This window comes from Gymnodraco acuticeps, unplaced genomic scaffold (assembly GCF_902827175.1).
Source record: "Gymnodraco acuticeps unplaced genomic scaffold, fGymAcu1.1, whole genome shotgun sequence".
Classification (NCBI taxonomy): Eukaryota; Metazoa; Chordata; class Actinopteri; order Perciformes; family Bathydraconidae; genus Gymnodraco; species Gymnodraco acuticeps.
Genome location: NW_022990270.1, coordinates 242,614 through 264,506, shown reverse-complemented (window position 1 = coordinate 264,506; position 21,893 = coordinate 242,614). Strand labels below are relative to the sequence as shown.

Genomic DNA, 21,893 nt, shown 5'->3' with positions numbered 1-21,893 from the left:
ACTGACACACTGCAATAGGGTTTTTGCAGTGTGTACATACATTATTATGTTACAGTTACAGAAGTAGCCGTTCAGTGACAGTAGAAGATGCAGCTGTTGTTGAACAAGAAAGTAATCCAGAGAGGATAAAGGCGTGAACTCCCTCACTTCAGTTTGATTTGAAATGAAAGGGCTCAGAGTGGATTTCCCTAAGACTGGGAAGCTGGTCATCTCCCCCTCCAAAGTGATTTCTCCACTAATGAGTTCAGACGAAGCTCATCTGATGCAACATTTGCTACGAGTTAGTGGAATCAAAGACCAGGTCTCATTTATTTCTGGCACTCCTGGTGTACGTGCATGTTGACCACTAGATCAGATTAGATACACTTCATTGATTTCAGCTGGGGAAATGTTTACCTATATGAATGTAAAACGGTATCAACAAAAGAGCCATTCATATTTTTGGTGAAGTAAGGTAGCAATGATGGGCTTCTCCACCCTTTGCTAATTTAAAAGTCAGAGGTCACTGTAGGAGAGCATTTTGAGGTCAAAGGGGCCCCAGCCTATTGGCTCAACCACAGCTTAAAGGTGGGGTAGGTCATTTTGAGAAACCGGCTCGAGATACACTTTTTGTTATATTCCATGGAATGCTCTTAACATCCCGATAGCAATGAATATATTAAATGCTTTGACAATAAATACATAAAAACATTTCATCTGTGGAAGCCGTGGCGCTGTAAAAAGCACGACCAATTATCTGAGCCGGCCCGGCTAAAGTAACTGGATGGCCTACCTGCCTGTCAGCCTTCCATCTGTGCACAAACTTATCTCGTGCCCTCATTGGCCATGTGCGCGTTCGTGTGTGTTGGAGGAGGGGCTCTGTGAGGAAGTGGCAGATTTTTTCCGGCTGTGTATTTTCAAATTCTAGCGCACTCGAGCTGGTTTCTCCAAAATTACCTACCCCACCTTTAAACATAACAAAATAAAGTGGTACCCTCACAACTGATAATATCTGTGCTATAAAATCATCTTTGTCATTTGATTGCTTATCAAGCCTGCTTTACATTGGGTGTTGAATAATTTGATAATTTTGCTGCAATTTATAATCTATATATTGCTTGGTGTCAAGATCAACAATTATTTTTTTTACCAAACACTTTGATATTTATATTTTGACACTATAGGGTTGAACAGAGACGCTTTCTCAACATTTGATGATTTACACAATGATATTTGAAAGAAATAATCTTGAGTAAATGGATTTGGTAAAGTGAGTAAAGTCAAATAATTAAAAAATTCAGAATTCAGATACATTTAAAAAAAAAATGACATTGCTTTGCTGTAAAGCTGCCTTTAAACCCAGTGAAAGACAACACTTACGCTATTAAGAAACCCTAAATCTCCCAGGATATAGTCTCATATCATAATCGATGTGTTGCCCGGCTCTAGCCCAAACTGTTTTTATAAATTATACAGCAAAGTGTCACCTCCACTTATTTCTGCAGATTTGGTCAGATTTGTTGGCTTCAGGACACAAACATGCATTTTTCTGCTGCACCCGGGACCGAATAAAACAATTTTCCAGACATGATGTTAAATGTTCTGTGGAGACCGCTGCGTAAAGCGTTCTGCTTTCAACGAGAGCCAGGTCCTTGGGAGCTTCTTCGGGGGATTTTAGGACAAGGGGCTTGTATGTCCCCCGAGTGTTTTAAACTCCACATAAAGTGATTTATTGCTTGGCTATAACACAGAACACAGTGTGCCTGCCCCATGACAACATCCCATCCACTGTGCTCGCCCATTTAACGGCCTGTTTGGTTTGGCCATAAGAACTGTTTGGCAAACGTCTTCCATGGCGCACTCTATAAAAATGAATTTGGATCTACCAAAGACAGCGTATATAAGAATAATAATATTACAGAACAAGCACCAGAGTGACCACTCTAGTATGTTTTCCTTACTAATGAAAATGTCAGCTCGAAAATAGTGTAGCAAGGAAAACTCAATCTACACCAGGCTTTTGGGTTGAATAATGTCAACTATAGTGAACCTATAATCAATAATAGTTTAAAATTCATCTTGGTGTACAGTTGTAAATAAGAGAAGAAGCACTTGATCTGCAATTCTTCTTGATCGAGGAACACTTCATTTCATTTCAAACCTTTATTTAATCAGATTGGTCCCTTGAGATCATAGATCTCTTTTTCAAGGGAGACCTGCAGCATATAGGTTCCACATGAAACATAAAACAATAAAGGACATCATACATTATATTTACAGGATACATTTACATAGTTATGGACATTAAACACATTAACACTTGCATCTTTTTGACGAATACTTGCATGTCAATTTTGACGATTACTTGCATGTCACACACTTTCAAAATGCATTAGACCAAAGTATTTTCTCAACAATAAAGCACAGAAATCTGATACACTTAGATAAAGGTGCAATGTAATTATGATAGCTTACGAAAGCAAACATGTCTTCTTGTAATATATGTAGCCAAAAGATATAACAATGCAGTAAACTTAACAACAATGTATTGTGACTATCCAGCATGCAGTGTTGCTGATATAAAGGCAGAAACCCTAATAAATGTATGTCCATAGATCCAGGCGGTCTGAGGCCACATTCTTAAGGAAATTAAGTGAAAATTCCATATTTAACAACGTTGCTTTTCACAAGTTGGATTTGACAGCCTTAAAAAGGTATTCGCAGACACCTTGTCAGCAGTTTGACCACCGTTATGTTCTTTCAAATAGTGTGATAATGTTGAATAACCCAGGTGAATACTGATAATATTGATCGAGTGTTTCTGGAAATAATGTAGAGCAGCTGAAATGAGAACTCTGAACGGCTGAGATACTCTGAATAAAGTCAGTTTTGAAAAGTTTGAAACAAGCTTTTGCCATTTCATTTTGCATCGCAGGGTCCATATTGTACGGTGATAAGAGAGCAAGAGGGAAAGTTAAAAAGACAGTGAGTGCATGCGAGTAAAGGCAGAAAGTTGCCTCATCCTTTCTCTGGCACTGCAGACATGGACCCACTGGGCCAATTTTCCTGCTGTGAGTGTTTGAAAGTAAAAGGGTACATTAAAGTGCAAGTAATATGTACTTGTATGTGATTGTGGGAAAGTCCCACAAGGCCTCTTGGTCTCTACGCTGTCTGCCTCCTCGACCAACCACACAGGCGGACAATTTATGCGGCCAACGACAGCTCCCCCTGATCGCGCGCCAAGGCTCAGTGGAGGCAGGCCTCTGGGGCAATGGCAGCGCTACTGGCGCTCCATCAAAACCCAGGAAAAATCTCATTAGGACTGCGCTTCGGTGCCTCGGTGCCTCCTGCTCTGCCCCTCACCCATCGCAAGAAAAACACCTTCAGGATTGCAACGTTTGGAGCAGTGGTGCCGACATGAAAGAGCGTTTAGCCAAGTGGGCGAGACAGGAAAAGTGACAAAGACAAGGGAGGATGTGGGGAATAACGGCGGTGCTTCTCCGAGGACACGTCTGCTTCCCCCTGGGTCTTTCAAACAGGAGACGGCTGAGGTCACTGACACTCACATTAAAGCCGCACAGCAGTGGAGCGGGGGGAGTGGAGCATTACAGAAAGCGAGAGGTGATTATCCTCACTTGTGTCATATTCATCACAGCTACACCATGTCCAATATCTTTACGTATGTGTAGATTGATAGGTATAGTAAACGATGATTAGCATCAAACGATAAAAAGGGACAGTACTGGACAATGCCTTAATGTCTTTGCACCAAGATACACGTAGTTAGTTGGCAAATAAAATGATTGCCTCGCCTGGATAGCAGCCATTAGCTGAGGTTTATGAATTACTAATGACGAAAACAGCCGTATAGCATGGGAATTTATAGACATCACACATGGCCTCGATGTTGAAAACCCAGAAGTAAAACAACAAAAAAGCGGTATTAGCTTTAGAGCTGCAAATGAGCTTATAGGTGTAGTGTTACTCTCGGAGGACCTCAGGAGAGGAAATACCCGTCCTTCTCCACCATCCCGCAGAGTAAACTGAGATACACCGGAGGCCGTTTCAAAGCACCGAAGCACAACTCCTGGAATCTGGAGCGGTGCCTATCCTGCAATGTGAGGTACGTGTGGTGGAGGGAGGACGAAAAAAAACACTAAACGGACCACCGGTCGTCATCAGACAGCAGTTTAAACTCCGGTCCAGTTATTTTTTTTGCCTTTCGTTACGCTGGAGTGCTCCTCACCTTCCAGAAGCATTAAACAGCCCCATTCAAAGCCCCGCGCAGCAGTAAAACATGACGCCTCGAGATGGAGCCAAGATAGAGTGTTGATGTGAGGTAGTGAAGCGCTGCACTGCCTCTGAGTGAGGCTTCAAAGGGGATCACTTTTCACACATGAAATAAAGATCTCAGATAATAGCGTGACGCGAGACGGTCCCATTTATGGAACGAGGGGAGACGAGGCCCGTTTTCATACAACACCTACCGACTGAGAGCCGTGGAAAATGAATATCTCTCTGCATTTCTCTCTAGCCAAACAGGATTAATCAGGTTTTTTTTCCTGACCATCAGGCTTATCAGCACACACAGTTTGTTAAATGTGCTCCATTACAACCGATGCTTGGGTCAGAGCCTTACAAAAACCAAACAAAGGAACAAAACTAAGCTCAGACGCAGTGCCAAGAGGTAGTCATATCTGCTGTGTTTTACAAGGCAGTGTTATGGCTTTGATAAGAAACTCAATGCCTTTGAGGTCACCCAATGTATAGCGTTTGATTTTGAGTCCTTGACATGCCGATTAACACAACAACAGATATCTGGTGGATGCTTTTAATCTGGAGCACCTCGCTGTACATTTAGTACACGTTGTAACATACAGAAATACTACACAGCTTAGCAGCGTTAGTTTCCCCAACAAATCCCAATTCAAGTGTTGATCAGATGTAAATTGGCATCAATTTGAAAACAACGTCATTCTGAACCCACAGGTAGGCCGACCATTAAAGCTTTCTCTTCCACATCCTGACCACTTTGTTTAACTTTATTTTTCACCACCTCTAGAGATAGTCATTCTTGAGCGAAGTCGACGACAAACTGGATAAATAATTGGTGCAAGCAGGTCCTTTAACTGAAGAGGGCTAACGTGTAATTTGACGTCTCGGAGGGAACATCAAAGAGAGACACCTTCTCTCCAGACTCTGCGGCCCCATGCCTGACACCAGTCAGTCACGGCACACCCTCTCCTCTCCCTGCACCCCAGGAAGGAAATGATAGCCGCCGAGTCGGGATCCATCACCAGGCAGGTTGGAGGAAGCTATGATTAAAGTGTGCGTGGTCAGCAACACCGAGACTGCAGGGGTTTGAGGAGGCAGCACATGCCAGAGGGCTTAACGTGTTAACTCTAGTCCAGGACACACACACACACCAGATAGAGAGGTTGAGGAAAAAAGCTCTGCATTCGGAGGAGGTGCGGTTCAGTAGAGTTATTCTTTGCATACTATATATTAAGTCAAATTATACTGCATGTCAGTGTAAATCAACACTGCAGGATAAAAGGTTGCAACGACACGTCTGTAATGTGTGTGCATGTGTGTGTGTGTATCCATGCACATGTTGTTTATTTTTTTCCAGGACCCACAAGTGCTGTGATTGTGTGCCTTTCCTTTTGTGGATAGCATAGCCATTTATCTCTGCACGTCAGATTACCGTTGCAAACACTGCTGGTCACATTACCTCACCCACATCAAAGGCTGCCTCCTGAAAGGCTCAGTGGAATATTAGCGAAGATTTACAGCCTTCATCTCCACGCTTCAGAAACATGCTGATCTGAAGTAATCTCCCTCCCTCTCCCTTTTTGTGTTTTATGTGTGGAGTTGGCCAACACTTTAATGACCCATTTACAAAACTTTTACACCTGCAAAGATAAGCTTTTACGACTCAGCCAGCCCTCGGGCGCTAAAAGCCTACCTGTTTCTCAAAGTAACAACCTTTATTAGCTTTTAAAAAACATGTTACAACAGCTATTAACATTTATCACTTTGTTTGTCTCGGAGAAAAGAAGGATACAAGGTGGCAAGATCAAAAGTCCGACTGCATGATCACCCCTCCAGCATTACAATACACTAAAGGCAGAGTGATTTCATTTTCGACAACCAAAAACATTGGGCTTCAATCACAAATGTTCTCCTACAGTAAAAGTGGTTGTAAAAAGACAACACGAGTGATGCACAAAACAGATGAGCAATAAGCAATAGTTTGCGAGCTAGGGTGAGGGAGTTTGGGGTGGGCGTGGTCTCCAGTACAATACATAACGTATCAATACACAGTAGTAGGGTTAGGGTTAGGGCTACTACTTTCAAAAGCATCTTGTTTTATATCTCGTAAGGCAACAATGATCCATGGATGTTACCCTCCCTGCTCTTCTTGGTACCTGAAGTAACACAACAAGCTCCATGTCAGCAATGGATGGTTTTATTTCAATCCCCTAAATGTTAAATTCAACGATGTCTGATCGTCGCTTTGAGCAGTTAGGGCCCAAAGGAAAACAACTACAACATCAACAATTCTGATGTGTCTTTGTTCCCAGCTCAATATTTGGTATACACAAATTAAGTAAACTTTTTAAAGGCTTTCTACCGTCAAGGACTAATTTTCTCATGACCTAATGTCTTACTCAATACTATGTTCCCTTTTGAAAAGTTCCCACAATAGCTCAGAGCATATTGAACAAATGCTGGGCTGAGGGAAACACTCTTTTTAGGTTTCTATTATGTGATAATAATAATAGGGATTGGTTCGTCAAAAATAAACTTTTTTTAAAGCCGAACCTTTTTTTTTTTATGTCTAAACTGAAAGGTCGCAAAAAGGTTCCCAGTGCGTTGAAAAGTGACAGCATAAGGGTCTTGATCTGGCGTCCGAATGTTGGGAATGATTATGGGTTTTTGTCAATAAAAGACCCTGAGAACATCAAAATAATGATTCCCAAAGGTCAGTATTTCATGTCTTAATAGGCAAATCAAAACTAGGGTTTAGTCAAATTGGCAGAAACACAGCAGAATTTGAGATACAAGCGAGGACAACTGCACGTCATTTGGGACTCTACCAGAAGGCATTTAAGTTAACATGTGAGCAGACAGCACAAGCAAAGCCATTTCTGTTTTTATCCTCAAGTTTCCCTGGGAGTCGGAGAGTTAAAGGGGAATCTGAGCTTGAGGTGAATCCACAAAACACATTCTCCACCAGCCAATGAACTCCACATTGGGACCTTGCATTCCCAAGAGGAAGCTATGGTTTGGAGGGGAATGGAGACAGCCTGTCGCTTGGCCTTGATTTACAGGTAGTCTCCGCCTGCCAAGAGTAACAAATCACAACATTATGGCCCTCTGAATTCAAAGTGAAGCTCCGTTCCAAAGAATGAGAAAAGTAGAGGAGAGAAGGAGAAGAAGGGGGAGTTTTATGCAAAATGACACACCTCATCTCCATGAAGGAAATTAGATTGCTCTGACTGGAACCTTTAACTTCCTCTGCAAAAAAACAAGTTCTGCTGAGGTTGACATGAGCTCACAGAGTGTACATGTGTGTCAATCATTATTGCAACATTTGGATGGATTATACATTAAAGGCGACTAGTTGGCAACATGCCTGCTTCCATGCGTGCTGTGTTTAACAGTGAGTGTGCTCCACTGTGTCTTAGAGGGTCTAAGTCATTAGTCAAAAGCTCTCTTTGAGGAGAGACAGTCCTTCAGTTGTCTGGGTGGCTTCAGACGCCAGGCTCGAGTGCTGCTAAGTGTGGGAGGAACAAGGCTTTAGCCAGAAAGTCTACCTCGAGGGTAGCTAGAAAGTGACAGCCACTTAAACCCTTTAACCACAGCCAAATGAGAAACTCCTCTGTAACCTGTCATGTCAGTAGCTTCGAGAAAATAGGACATCCTTTGTTTTAACAATATTTTGTTGCGTTTTAAACAGATTAGATGGCCTGAAAATAGGAGCTCACGTGAAGTTCCCTTAAAGAGAAAGGTGTAGAGAGTAGGTCCTAAATTAAAGACATCAACGTCTTCTCTTCAATGTGGTTACCATGGTCTGGTCCAGACATAACCTTTAAGATTACACAAAGGAATGCAAATAATAGCCATTGTTTTGTGCTAATATTATATTATCTTATCTACTGAACCAGATAGGGATGTCACGCGATTCTTTGGTACAGTAAATGTGTTTACGAGGCAGTAAACTCACTTCTGTTACTTTCAGACGATGCCGGTTGTTTCCCTGATAATGCTTCTTAGTAAACAAAAAATCCAGGATGAAATCAGCCTGTTGAAAGCTAGGTAATGTTAGCTAGCAGCTCTTAGCAGCAGGTGTCTAACCATGGTGCATTTGGGCTGTATTCAGTGATACTTGAGAAGCTACATTTAATCTTAATAATGCATCACAATATAGTCTTGGTACACACAGTGAAAAACCAACTATTGATTCGTCATAAAGGTGATATTATAATCAGATCCTTACTATTCCTGCAAAGTAACAACATCTCAACCCTCCTGTTTCATTCAGTGCCAGTTACTACTTCAATAAACAGCGGAGCTCCATGTGGTTGAGTCGAGTGGCATGAAGATGAAAACCTGACCAGATGTCACCGACCTCAACACCTAGGTGGCCGTTGTTCCTCTCTGCCTACACACACACACACATATCCATACACTCAAGCCTTTACACACACGCTGTTGGAGCAGACATCTTGCGAGCCACAAGCCACTACCTCTAAACATCCCTCACATCTGACCTTTTAACTGTAGACCTAAAATCTCTGTAATTACAGAGAGTGTTTCAACTTTGCGAGTAAACATAGCAGCAGAAATAGACACTTCAACTATATACAAGTGCGCTGATGCCAGGGGCCGGTTGCTATTCATAGCTCTCTGGAATTAGTGGCTTGTGTCACAGCTCACCATAATGAACTTGCAGCGCAGAGAAGTTCCTCAGCTCCTACAAAATCATTTTACTGATGCTCATACACACAGTAACTCTCAGGATCAAAAGAAATACACACAATCCAGAAACTAGGAAACAGGAGAAAGCTAAGGCATACAATGATCCATTCAACGACTATCACTTCTATTGGTCTTGAATATAAGTGAATGACATGTCATCAGCATTCAGGAAGCGGCTCTCTGTAAACCATTTGGGATGAAAAGAAAGGTACAAGTAAATCTGAGCTATTGGTGATTGGTCTTTGGGCAATTTTTGTCATTGTATTTGTGGATTAATGGTTTTCCCCCAAAGAGCGAGTCGATCCGTTTTGTGCAAGGATAGAGAGTGAGGATAAATATTGTGTAGAGCCGCACATGTTCACATCTAACTCAGTAGAATTAAGGGTTTATTGTCACTCTGTGATTTGGTGATTGTTAGACAAGCGGGAAAGATGGTTTAGGCTTCATTTTGTTTCTGTCAAGTTTGAAGGAAGTGTGTATTACGAAGCCATCCCTCTCTCACACACATCTGCACAAATACGTCAGCAATCACCAGTTATTTTGGTGGCTGGTTAGAAGACACAAAGTCGAAAAACCCTAGACAAAAGCTTACGAGAAAAGAAAAGTAAAAGACTAAGTGATTATGCTTAAGGACAAGAGCACTTTAATAGAGGCCTATGTCGAAGCACTCTTCTAAAACTTCATACATCTTGACTCAAGGATGCTATTTTTTCAAACTTGAGCAAGGAATTGTTTGGGGGAGTGTGTGGGGCAAATGGCCCTTAAAGGAGCAAAGGGTTGTCCTGCTTCACTGAGAGTCTACAGGGTGAGGTCCTCTTTAGGCTGCGGCACCTGTGGAGCGTAAACACATCGGGGTAGGACAGCTTTCCTTTCAGCAAGGCCGCTCCTCTGTTTGGCTTTCCTCCCACCAAAAACATCCCCTAACAGACAATCCAGACCTCCTCCAGCCCTGGCGCCACAGGAAGAGCTGAAGAGTCCTGAAACCTGTGTCGGTGGGAGGCACAATGCCCTCCCACCTCTGTTTACCTAAATCCACTTCCTGCGTTTGCTCCTCCTCAGGTGGCCTTACTGCCCTGGTCACCAAAGCGCTCAAACACAAGGAGGATAAATACAACAGCAGGATCGTGATAGGTCCAGCACTGGTGGTTCCCATACGACCCGTTCGCAAGAACAACAAGTGAAGGGGAATCACGCTGTGGCCTCTGCTCGCCGTGATGAATGGATTCCCATATTAGGGTAAACAAATGTGTAATGTGTCTGTGTGCTTCGTGGCACATCCCGTGCACGTAGGGCTGCTCGAATCATAATCTCGATTATTTGGGTCAATAATTGATATCACGATTATTAAAAACGATTATCCATTTACTTTAAAAACATCATTTATTGGAGAAAAAAAATGTGAACAGTATGTTTTAACAGTTGATTACCCTGAACTTTAAGTATAATTCAACTGAAAAAAATAATCGTTTTATTTCGATTACGTTGTTTTCGTAATCGTTGCAAGCCATAATCATAATTGCGATTAAAATACGATGAATTGAGCAGCCCTACGTGCATGTGCCGATCTCATGAGAGCTTATGCAGATGTTGATCACGTCTTGTTTAAGAGGCGCTCAGACAAATTATTCAGCACTTACTGCAAGGGCCAGAGCGCAGCCCGCAAGGAGATCTGATAAACAAACAAGAGAGAATTATCCAGGGTTTAAACACTTAAACACCCACTTCAGCAGAGCCTTCCAAGTGGGTGATTTAAATGGAAAGAGGAGCTCAGCGTCACGACAGGAGCCCGGGTGAGCTTTTTCTAATACGACGCACAAAATATCCAACCTATTACAGACTATTGTTTGTTTTACATAACATAACAACGTAAGATGTTTGACTTTTCACACAGCAATTCTGTCATAACTAGGGTTGGGTCCTGAGTTTGTTACTTTTAAGGGTATCCGCGTTACATAAACTTGATCTTACGAGCACTTATCTAAACAAGTTTCTTTCACAAATAACAAACAAAAAAAGGTAAATAACTAAAAGTAAAAGTAGTGAGGCAAATCCGAGACAACAAACTAAAGCAACATTAAAGTTACAAATTTAAAAAAGGCTTTTATTAAAAATGTTATGTTTTAAAATATGCAGCAACTGAACACCCGTTTAAAGTCCTGAAATACTATAACATTTTACACATGTGCTAAAATAATGATCACCAGCGTTTCCGCCAGGGGGGCGTCTTGTCTTATTCAGCTCGGAACGCCCTGAACTCGAGCCGAGGGCGTCCAAAACAATTATAATTTGAGAGAAGATCGAGAGTTTTTATCGCTTGAAATGACGAAAAGGAAAAAGGACATCGCTCTGTTGGAGGGGCAAAGGAGTCTGATGGGATTATTTTCGCCGCCAGCAAAGCGCGTTCCTGTGACGGAAAAAAACAAAACACCGCCGCATCTTCCAAGGACGTGCCAGGAGGGGTGTCCCTGTCGGCAGGGGATACGGTAAAGAGATAAGATAAGGGACGGCGCAATTCAAAATGATGTGTGTGTGCATACGTAAAGAGACAGTATCTATAAGGGACGGCTCAATTCAAGTCACGTGACACGACGTCACACCCCCCACCCCCCCACCGCCCTCTCAGCCCTGGTCTGGCGGAAACACTGATGATCACCATATCTAACTATCATCATTATCTATGTGTCTTTCCCCATGTTCTAGTCCATCTGTCCCATCACTCTTATAAAGGCAAAAAGCCCCAAACAACTTTTAAAGAATCTAAATTATTCTATCAATGTTATACTTTATATAAAACCTATTTGCCTTGTTGCAGATGTCTATGCTCTACCATACTAGCTGCATGAAACCATCCGTTATCTATCATGTACTTTCTAGAACAATGAAATGTTTCTCTCTCCTTTCATATTTCAAGACAAACGTGGAAAGGAACAGTTTCCTGAAGCAAAAGGAATTAGCATGTCTAGAGTATACACACCTCAAAGGCTGAAATACATAAGCATTAAGATTGAACTCTTTATTCAGGTTGATTATGAGTTCAAGAATATCTCACTGTTTATACAACACACGGGGCATATGCTTCTTAATTGCAAGCCATTTCAATCTGAGTCCGATTTCAAAACAAAGGAGGACTAAACAGCCAAACGTCCTGAAAATCAAACCGTTTCTTAGAGCTGTGAAATAAATGCCACCCTCAAGCGTGAAACAAACCCCTCCAGCCTGAATGTATCTGTGACAGGGTGTCGAGAGACACTTTGATCAACAGCTATCCGTATAGCGAGCATATATTTTGGGAAACAAAGCACAATCTGAGCTGCTAATCCCCTGAGATTTAGAGCACATTCCCCCAGAATCCTTTGATCTCTGGAGTGCATCCGGACAGCTGATTCCAGACATACTGCACATGCACAAACAGATTTGCACGTACATGAGCCCCATTTCATTTCAGATGCCAAACACATGGTTTTATTCCTACACCTACAAGTGATGGGTAGTCATTGCTTTACAAACTTTAAACAAGCTATGGTACTTTATAGAACTCTACAACTAAACTAGGGCTGGGGGAAATATCAATATTTCAAAATGAGACTAGATGTTGTCTTGGATTTTGAATATGAAATATCGTAGTGTTCTTTTCCTGGTAAAGGCAACAATACAGCAAAGTGATGTCATTTTCAAAACTGTATTTTCGTTTTAAGTAATTATCTTCACATTACTGATTGTTTATCAAACATCTCATTTTGTCTGTATTTTATTCACCAATAGTCAAACCAACAAAATCGTCTCAATATTGATATCAGGGTATGACGTCTACGATATTATGATGTCGTGTTTGGATTGGTTTTTATTTATTTTATATAAGAATATGGAGGGTTAAATATGAGGTTTGGGTAATATCTTCTTTATGCACAAGTCTGTTGAAAGGACATTGAAATCTTCCCCAGCACCAATGTTCTCCAACAGAAACACTGACTGACACTGCGCTTCTTACTCAAATCAGAAAAAAAGTACGTGATGTAATCTGGCCGTTGTGAAACACATAAGACAGACAGAGAGGAGATGCTTTAGCACCAAAAAGGAAGTGGATAAACCTGATCAAATGTCAACGTGCCACTGGGGCTTTAACTTACTCTAAACCAGCCATTCTTTCACAGGAAACATTTCCGAAAGGCGCCTTTCACAGAAACCAAATCATCCGCTGTGCTTTGTCCCACAGGAGACTCTCCTCCAGGTTTAAGTAATCTATGTGACACACGATGCCGGATGTGACATTAAAGCCACCTGAACGTCCCGGACCCTCGGCTATGTTGACGTCAGCCCCTTCCACGCCATCTTCTCATGGGAAAACCAAAAAAGAAATCACACAGCCAGGTGCTACCCCTCCTCTCCATAGGCTGAGGCTTTTCTTCTCTTTAGAGTGTGGCTCCAAACTTTTCTCCCAGCCTCTTCAAAGACCAACAACAGGCCCTCCTGTCCCTTGGGAGCACAGAGGAGGTAGAGCCCGGTGGGAGAGGGGCATACGTCACACAAGAGGCCAGCCGGTGGGAAAAGAAAACGCACGGGGAGAGGATAGAAAGAAGTAGAGAAAGAGGAAGAGGAGTCTGCATTTGAAAGGTGCTTTCAGCTTCCAGACAAGAGCCTTTCGCTTTGTGGAAACGACAAGGAGAGAAAAAGCAGAAGCGAAAAAGACGAAGGGGGCGCAAAAACCTGCCATGTCTTTTATCAGTCTTGGAGGCTGAGGGAATGCGTTTAAAAGCTTGAGGCCTTAAAAAAAAAAAATGTTCAAAAAAATAATAATCAAAGGGCTTGCAACAGACGGGGAGACAAGGGGGTTGGGGGCAGAAGTTTCACTGTCGAGTTGAATTCTGTCGTACCTTTTTTGTCTGCGCTTCCATACAAGTTTGAAAAAATATACACAAGCGTTGGAATTGTAAGAGCAGCGGCTTGGGGTGACTAGAGGTAGCTTTCTTTACAACAAAAAAGGGTAGGGCTTGACAGAGGAGGAGCCATCACTGTCACTACAAACACCTCCCAACGTGGCCCACTTAAAATGCAGTCTCGTTTCATCAGCCACAACCGACACAAGGCCACAGGGTGAACGCTAGAAACAGATGGAGGGGGGAGGGGAGTTTTAAGAATAGAAAAGGGGGTAACTGTGAGTTTTAACCATTAAAAGACATTATTTAATTACACGTCCGATCATTCATCTGTTGCCAAGAGAAGCATCTAATGTCAGAACTCCAAAGTCAGAAGCCTATCAGTGCCCACATCAGCGACATAATACTTCATAACATATCACATTTATGGGTAGGTGTAGACACGATGCTGCACACAGGGGAGAAAGTGTGCCAAGGCTCACATGACCTGGATCTCATGTGTTGAGAGACCCACCTGCCCACACCACTCAAACATCTGACTGCATGGAAACATCATCAAAGAACTCCAGTTAATCTTTACGTCTCCATCTATCTGTGCCACTATTTTAAAACCATTAATGAAGACGAACTCTTAGCAGCCCTTCAAAGTGACTCGTATCAGACTGGGAATATGGTTTGGAAAAGTTCACATCAAAAGAATTCCAAGCGTGGACTCCCCACTGTTGACACCCGACCCACATTCTCCCAGACCCTGGTTCAGCTGGGAGGGGGGGCTCAAAGAACAGCGGCTATAAATAACTATCTCACCAGGTATTCTTTAGAAAATGGACAGCTTTTAAAGCTCATAGAGTTGACTCACATTCTAGCTTCTGTTTTTATTTGAAAGCACCGTGGGGTCGAGCTTTTAAACTTCTTCTTACAGAGCGTTAAGACTTTTAATACGGCTAACGAATGTGACACGGGGAGTAATTGAGGCTTAAATTCATTAAAATCAGGGATAAGTTTGGTTACTTATAATCCTTTGAAAAATGAAATGGTTTCATCAATACTGTGGAAACTTTGGGAGCTCTTAACATGTGTGTACATCTTCTTCAAGAACTCTAACTTGAACAAAATGTAAAAATTCTACATCAGGACACGGAGCAATTACTCAACTAATCAATAATTCCATCAACAGAAAAATATTTCGATAATTCATTATTGGTTTGACCTTTTTTGTGCAAAATTGGCATCTTCCGACACATTGAATGCAGTGTTTCCCACAGAATGTGATTCTATTTGTGGGGGCACCGCACCCCTAACCCCCCAGCAAGAAAAGCCAAAGGCCCCTTAACCTATTCGGGTGGCCCACGCATCCACCCCCCCCTCAAATAAGAAAATGGCTACTGTAGACAACGTTCTTGTTGCCCTGTGTTGCGTTGTTAATGAGTGAGACACACCGGAGTTGAGGATCTGTGGGGTTTATTCTCCCAAAAATATAATTTACAATTTAGCAGATGCCTTATTCCAAAGCGACTTACAATGACCAATCACAGGGACATTCTCCCTGGAGTAACTGAGGGCTAAGTGCCTTACTCAAGGGCACACTAGTAGTGGTGTTCAAGGCGGGATTTGAACTCGCAACCTTCCGATCATCAGCCCACCTCACTATCCATTAGACCACCAAAATTAAAATGTCCCATCTAACCACAGAATAAGCAGACTGTGAGATCTGACACCAACAACACTTCTTGATGTCTATGTTTAACAGCTCAACATGACCCTGCAGTAATGGTGGCACGAGAGGAAATATCATCTATCACCAATTCTCATGCCATGTGTGTCTACACTGAACATGGAGTTGTCCTTTTCAATTAAAGTCTGAATGCCAAAGTCCTGGATGTTTGAATGGTTCAATGTCAAATGCACCATGTGTAAATGCTTCTGCTACCCTCCACTCATTACAAACCACGACTTCATGAATATGTTCTTTAACACAAGAAGTACAGCAAGAAGCAAACACACGGTTTGAACTAGTACATTAAATATTAAAGTTTTTGGATTTAGTTTTAATAATTGCTAAACAACAAAGGAAAAACCACCAAATACATATTTATGGTGGAAACACCTTTCGTCTTTTATTCATTTTCCCTCTAAGCTTCAAAAGCCCTTATGCACCAACACTTGAATTATTAATAGAAACTGAGCTCTACTAACTCCACATTTTTACCATTTCAGCAGGGGCTCCTGAGCCAAAACTGTACACACCACTGGAAAAGCAGAACCTTTCCAGGAACAAAGTAATGAATATTAGTTTTTTGGGGTAATAATGTATGCTAATGATGTGGTTTTACATGCTTAAATCGCCCAAAGCGTATGCAGCCGACTCGACATATAAGCAACCAATGGCACGGCTTCTCCGCTGTATAAAGTAAACACAGATTCAGGTGTTTTTCATAAAGCCAATCTCCAAAGAATGGCCCGGAGACACAAAGCCTGAAGTCAGTCGGATCCTATTACTACATGAAGACGTTTATTGCAGCTTTGGGCACATGTCAGGATTAGTAACTTTGACACCATGTGGGTGCAACATGTAAAGCCAGTTGAAAAGTTCCAACACATGTACCACACTCCATCGCTCGCACGTCATGCACACTTAATTGGCAGTCGCAAAAACACCGCAACATCTCTCATTACTAACACACCCTGCAACACCATGGCTGCTATCAAAACCCCCTGGCTGCAAAAGACAAAACCATGGAGGACTTTGGACCTGACTTGGGTCCAAAGAATGAGTTTATTTCTGTTGCCTTTAACTTCCTCAAGTTTGATCCATGCAAGGAATTCCCCAAACCAAAGGCTAATTTCTTTCTTCAACCCAGCATGTGCAGTTGTGTCTTGCTTTGCACGCATGATAATCACTTTAAATGCATGGTGTAACATGACCTTTCCACAAGAACTGCTGCATGCTGAATGAGCAAAAGTCATGAAAAAGCAAATGAGAAGGAAAGAAAGGGGAAAATAAGAGTATTTCAACAAGCAGCTACATGCAAATGAACAGGATTCTAAAAACTGGTACGCACCTAAAGGACATTTGGAAAAGACAATCACGCCACAAGATGTCAAATCAAATCAGAGTCCCAACATAATGGCTGCTCTGATGTGTCCAAATGCAAGAGATCCTGGATTCTGGGTTGCATTAAATGGATGATTGCATTTCTGCTCAAAGTGTCTGGATCGTGGGTGGAGAAACTGATTTCTTTTTTTTTTCTTGATGGGCTTCAATTCCTCAAACATGCTGCCTTTGATGAAGGCCTCGCTAACCAAAGAGGCTTAAGGCTCCTCTGAAGCCATTCCAAAGGATTTCCCCACTCGACAACAACAGCACGGTGTTTACGGCAATGCCAAAATACAAAACAAGCGTGACCTCCAACATTTCTCTCCAGCATTTGCAATCCACACTTGTCACCAGACTGTCACACTGCAATGCTTTCAACTCAGTCTTGATCTATTGTTCCCTACAATAAGAAACCTCAGATCAGTGCATAGGATGGCACCAACATGTGTTCCTTACATGAGGGCCCGAGAGAGAGGTAACGTCCATTTGGACAAAAATAAACACAAAAACAACAGATATGGGACCAGCTGTTTTGTTCTAATATAACGTGCACTTTTACTTGCACCAATTGCACATATTTCTTGCATTTAATGTCTTTGATTCTTGTATATCTTAATGCTGCACTGTTGTTAGATCCTGGCACTACAGCTGCTCAATGCAAACAACAAAGCTGTACATATTGTGCATATGACAATAAAGCTTTTGAGTCCTTAGGATACTCAAATAAGAGTTACAAGCTTGTGGTTTTTGCAGCTATGTGTGAACTGTCAACTTAAAGTGTGTCACTGACTTGCAGAATGTCAACTAATTCAATGTCTAAAATCAGCAACATAAATATATACCCACCCTCTTCTCCATTGCTACAAGTGTGTCCAACAAGAAGAACGTTTTCAAGACTTTTAGTGAAGTAAGTCACACATTAGTTTGAGACTAACTGTAGCTGCATGCAGTGGTGTAAAGTAACTAAGTACATTTACTCAAGTACTGTACTTCAGTAGACTTTTAAGATACTTGTTTTGCTACTTTGTACTTCTACCCCACTATGAATCAGAGGTTCATAGTTTTACTTTTGCAAAACTTGCTTCCCCTTTGCAAGATTTGATAAACACATGAATGCATCAATAACTCAAATCAGAGCATGTATTATAAGCCAATCTGCATAATGTGTACTACTACTTTTGGTACTTTAAGTATATGTTGATGCTCATACACTTGTACTTTTACTTGAGTAACATTTTGAATGCAGGATGTTTACTTGTAACAGTCTTCCTACGCTATGGTACAATATCTGAGTACTTCTTCCACCTGAAAACATGAACATATATCCACCCTCTTCAACATTGCTTAAAGTTTGTCCAACAAAACAGAAAGTGTTAAGACTTTTAGTGAAGTAACAGACACATTAGTTCAAGACTAAGTGTAGCCTCCCCATGCAAAACTGCAGATAAAGTGAGAAGCATTCAAACGCACATTTTGATGCACAAAATAAATCCAGTCCTTATGATAAATGTCACAAACATGCACAATTTCACACGTTTCTGTTATGCTACTTCACTATAAATCCGTGAACCTCGTGGACTCACCCGTGCAGTCAGACCGCAGTTATTCTTGTGGTGACAGTCCCGCGGCTCGAGGCGAGAGCTCGTGCAGTAGTATTTCTGCTTCACGAGCCAGTCGTCGATTCCCTTTCTCGCCAAACAGGCATTGACTACAAAACTGTCGCCTGAAAACAAAGAAGCGTATTATTTAGCAGCTATAAAGTATGTTTTTTGTTCGCGCTACACTCGTGTTTTCCACAAGCGGTATCTGCAGAGAGTCTTCGCTGTAATGCTTCTCTAATGAGCTGACACTTTTTTTTTAAATGTCACAAAACTGACCGAAATGTGAGAATTTATGATAATAAAAGGGAAATATAAGAGCGCTTACCTTCTGGGCTCTCCCTCGGTTTACAAATAGCGGCTTTAGAGAGAAAGAAAGTCAGACAATGAATACTGGAAAGTATCGCAGCAGCACAAGAACTGTGATTTGTTTCAGGAATAAGAAACCTTACCATGTTTCGAGTGCAGTTTACCCATTTCTATGCATCGAGATGGAGTTGAAAACCATCAGAAGAATATAATCCAGAGGAGAAAAATGGAAAACCTGCTACAAATATCCAGACAGAGGAGAGTCAGAAGACTGCGCTCAGAGAAGCTTCAGGACCGCAAGACTGAGAGCCAAACGAGCCTTTGATCCGGAGAGAAGACACACACACAGGACTATATAGAACTTCCGGTCTACGCTTTCACAATAAAACACTTAATTGATTAAGACACTGGCTTCACAAAGCAATGATTAGCATAACTGAAATACACATGTGGCCAAATACTCACACATTTTTATGAAAATAATCCAATATTAAATCGGTTTTAGCCATATAGTACATCTTTAATACCTGCACAGCTCTGCCACTTAACTCTGATATACTGCATATATTATATTCTCATATTCTTGATGTTTGTGTATGTATATTCCTTGTAGGCTTTGCGTGTCTTTATTATTTCTTAATCGTTTTTAAAACTGTCTTTAAAATAGTTTCATATGTGTTCCTTTATTGCAGCATGATTCCTCTTATTGTGGTGATATCATTATACACAAAAGCCAATTTCTTATATATGTAATACTGGCTACTTTTCAATGAACATGAATTTGATGTATAGCTTAGCCTACTTATTCCTGCATTTTATTGCAACTTTCTGTCACTTGCACTGTGTTGTTTCATTATCTGTTTATATGTATTAAGTATAGTGTGTGTGGCATTGTTGGAGAAGTTTGAGACTAAATATTTGTATTGCCAACCACTAAGCTGAATCTTTTTTGCATGTGACAATACACCTTCAAATCTGTTTAATGAATGTAAGGAGGCGTGTGGCAAAGTGGTTTGTGCGTTAGTGTTGGGCTCAGGGGGTCACAGGTTCAAACCCCACTGCAGTCAGCATGTTGTTGTGTCCCTGAGACACTTCACCCCAAATTGCTCCTGTGGGGATTGTCCACAGTACTGAGTATGTAAGTCGCTTTGGATAAAAGCGTCTAACAAGTAACTTGTAATGTAATGATAAACTAGAAAATACTAGTCCACAAAGCCTATATTTAAACTCCTACTATTTAATCATTGCACATTTTAATTAACTGTAAACCTAAGTCCTAGTAAGCTAAACTAACCTTCTAGAAATAACTCCACATCAGCCCATTTGTTGTGAATTCTTTTAATTTCTTGATTTTGTTTTGAAAATTGGTGTAGAGACTTCCGGTACGCCGCGTCTTTTTCTGGTTGACTTGATGATGGTCCCTCTCTGTTCAAAGCGCAGATGAAGCATCAATAAAACCTTAATTCCACTTCACAGAAGATCAGGATTTACACCTCAGCCCACACTGTAAACTAATGCATGTAAACTCACTCAGTGTTTCCCAAAACTGAGGTTCCTGAAGGGGTCCCAAGACTTTAACTTCAATTTAGGTCACCTATTATGCAAAATCCACTTGTTCATATCTTCTCTCAACATGTGTCCCCTCTTCTTCATGTCTCTTCTACATCAGCATGTGTCCCCTCTTCTTCATGTCTCTTCTACATCAACATGTGTCCCCTCTTCTTCATGTCTCTTCTACATCAGCATGTGTCCCCTCTTCTTCATGTCTCTTCTACATCAACATGTGTCCCCTCTTCTTCATGTCTCTTCTACATCAACATGTGTCCCCTCTTCTTCATGTCTCTTCTACATCAACATGTGTCCCCTCTTCTTCATGTCTCTTCTACATCAACATGTGTCCCCCTCTTCTTCATGTCTCTTCTACATCAACATGTGTCCCCTCTTCTTCATGTCTCTTCTACATCAACATGTGTCCCCTCTTCTTCATGTCTCTTCTACATCAACATGTGTCCCCTCTTCTCCATGTCTCTTCTACATCAACATGTGTCCCCTCTTCTTCATGTCTCTTCTTCATCAACATGTGTCCCCTCTTCTTCATGTCTCTTCTACATCAACATGTGTCCCCTCTTCTTCATGTCTCTTCTACATCAACATGTGTCCCCTCTTCTTCATGTCTCTTCTACATCGACATGTGTCCCCTCTTCTTCATGTCTCTTCTACATCAACATGTGTCCCCTCTTCTTCATGTCTCTTCTACATCAACATGTGTCCCCTCTGTGGAAAGAGACTCTGAAAGTTTCAGGAACAAAGATTCTCTCTCTTTTTGATCCATTTCTATAAAAAACCTGTCTGAAAATGAGCTGATCAGATTTTGGCCACTTTATGATGTCATAACGATGTTTTGGCTTGAGTAACCATTAGCCAATCACCAACCAAGGTAACCCCCCCCCCCCCCCCCCCTTATCACCTGAATCTCCTCCTAGAGCACCATTGTGTTCTTTGTAACCAAATCTCTCTCAGAGGGGCGTGGGGAGGGGCTCCTTATTTTCATCTAAAGTAACAGACAGAGAATCAGCACTTTGGAAACAGGGCTGAAACAGAGGGGATTATGGGTAATGCTGCAATGATCTGTTTGGTGTTTGGAGCCAAACACTTCAGAGACATGTTTTGTATCTGAGACCTGTAATATATTGATGAAAAACAGTATGATAGGGGACCTTTAAAATATGCCACAAAAACGTAGAAATAAGATGTAAAAAGTTGCTTCAATGGAGCATGGCTCTTCTGTGATTGATTAAATTACACATCCAATGTCACTAATTATTAGCTTCAAGGGTTTTTCTATAATTGAAAATGAATAAACCTGATAGAGCCACATGGTGTACAGTATGTAAATCACTTTTTGGGCCCTCGATATCTATTTCTTTGTAATAAACTGCAGCAATAATCCTCTCAGACAGGCTTCCTGGGGACAGAATAATCGAACATGTTTGCGGTCAGCGTGAGTCCGTCTGTTTGAGGTCTTTGGCATGAGAATAAGGTTTAGAC

General features: G+C 41.5%; 1 protein-coding gene across 2 annotated transcripts in view; it reads right to left on the bottom strand.

Annotated features, from left to right (window-relative positions):
• Window positions 1–19,157, bottom strand: part of nkd1 (NKD inhibitor of WNT signaling pathway 1) — a 40,157-nt gene extending 21,000 nt beyond the window's left edge. For both annotated transcript variants that reach the window (XM_034220772.1, XM_034220773.1), the window contains exons 1-3: window positions 18,989–19,157; window positions 18,865–18,897; window positions 18,522–18,661 (exon numbers count right to left, since the gene is read on the bottom strand). In XM_034220772.1, the coding sequence (XP_034076663.1) occupies window positions 18,522–18,661; window positions 18,865–18,897; window positions 18,989–19,013 (198 nt within the window). In that variant the 5' untranslated portion in view covers window positions 19,014–19,157. The remainder of the gene's footprint in view (window positions 1–18,521; window positions 18,662–18,864; window positions 18,898–18,988) is intronic.
• Between the last annotated feature and the right edge of the window lie 2,736 nt (window positions 19,158–21,893).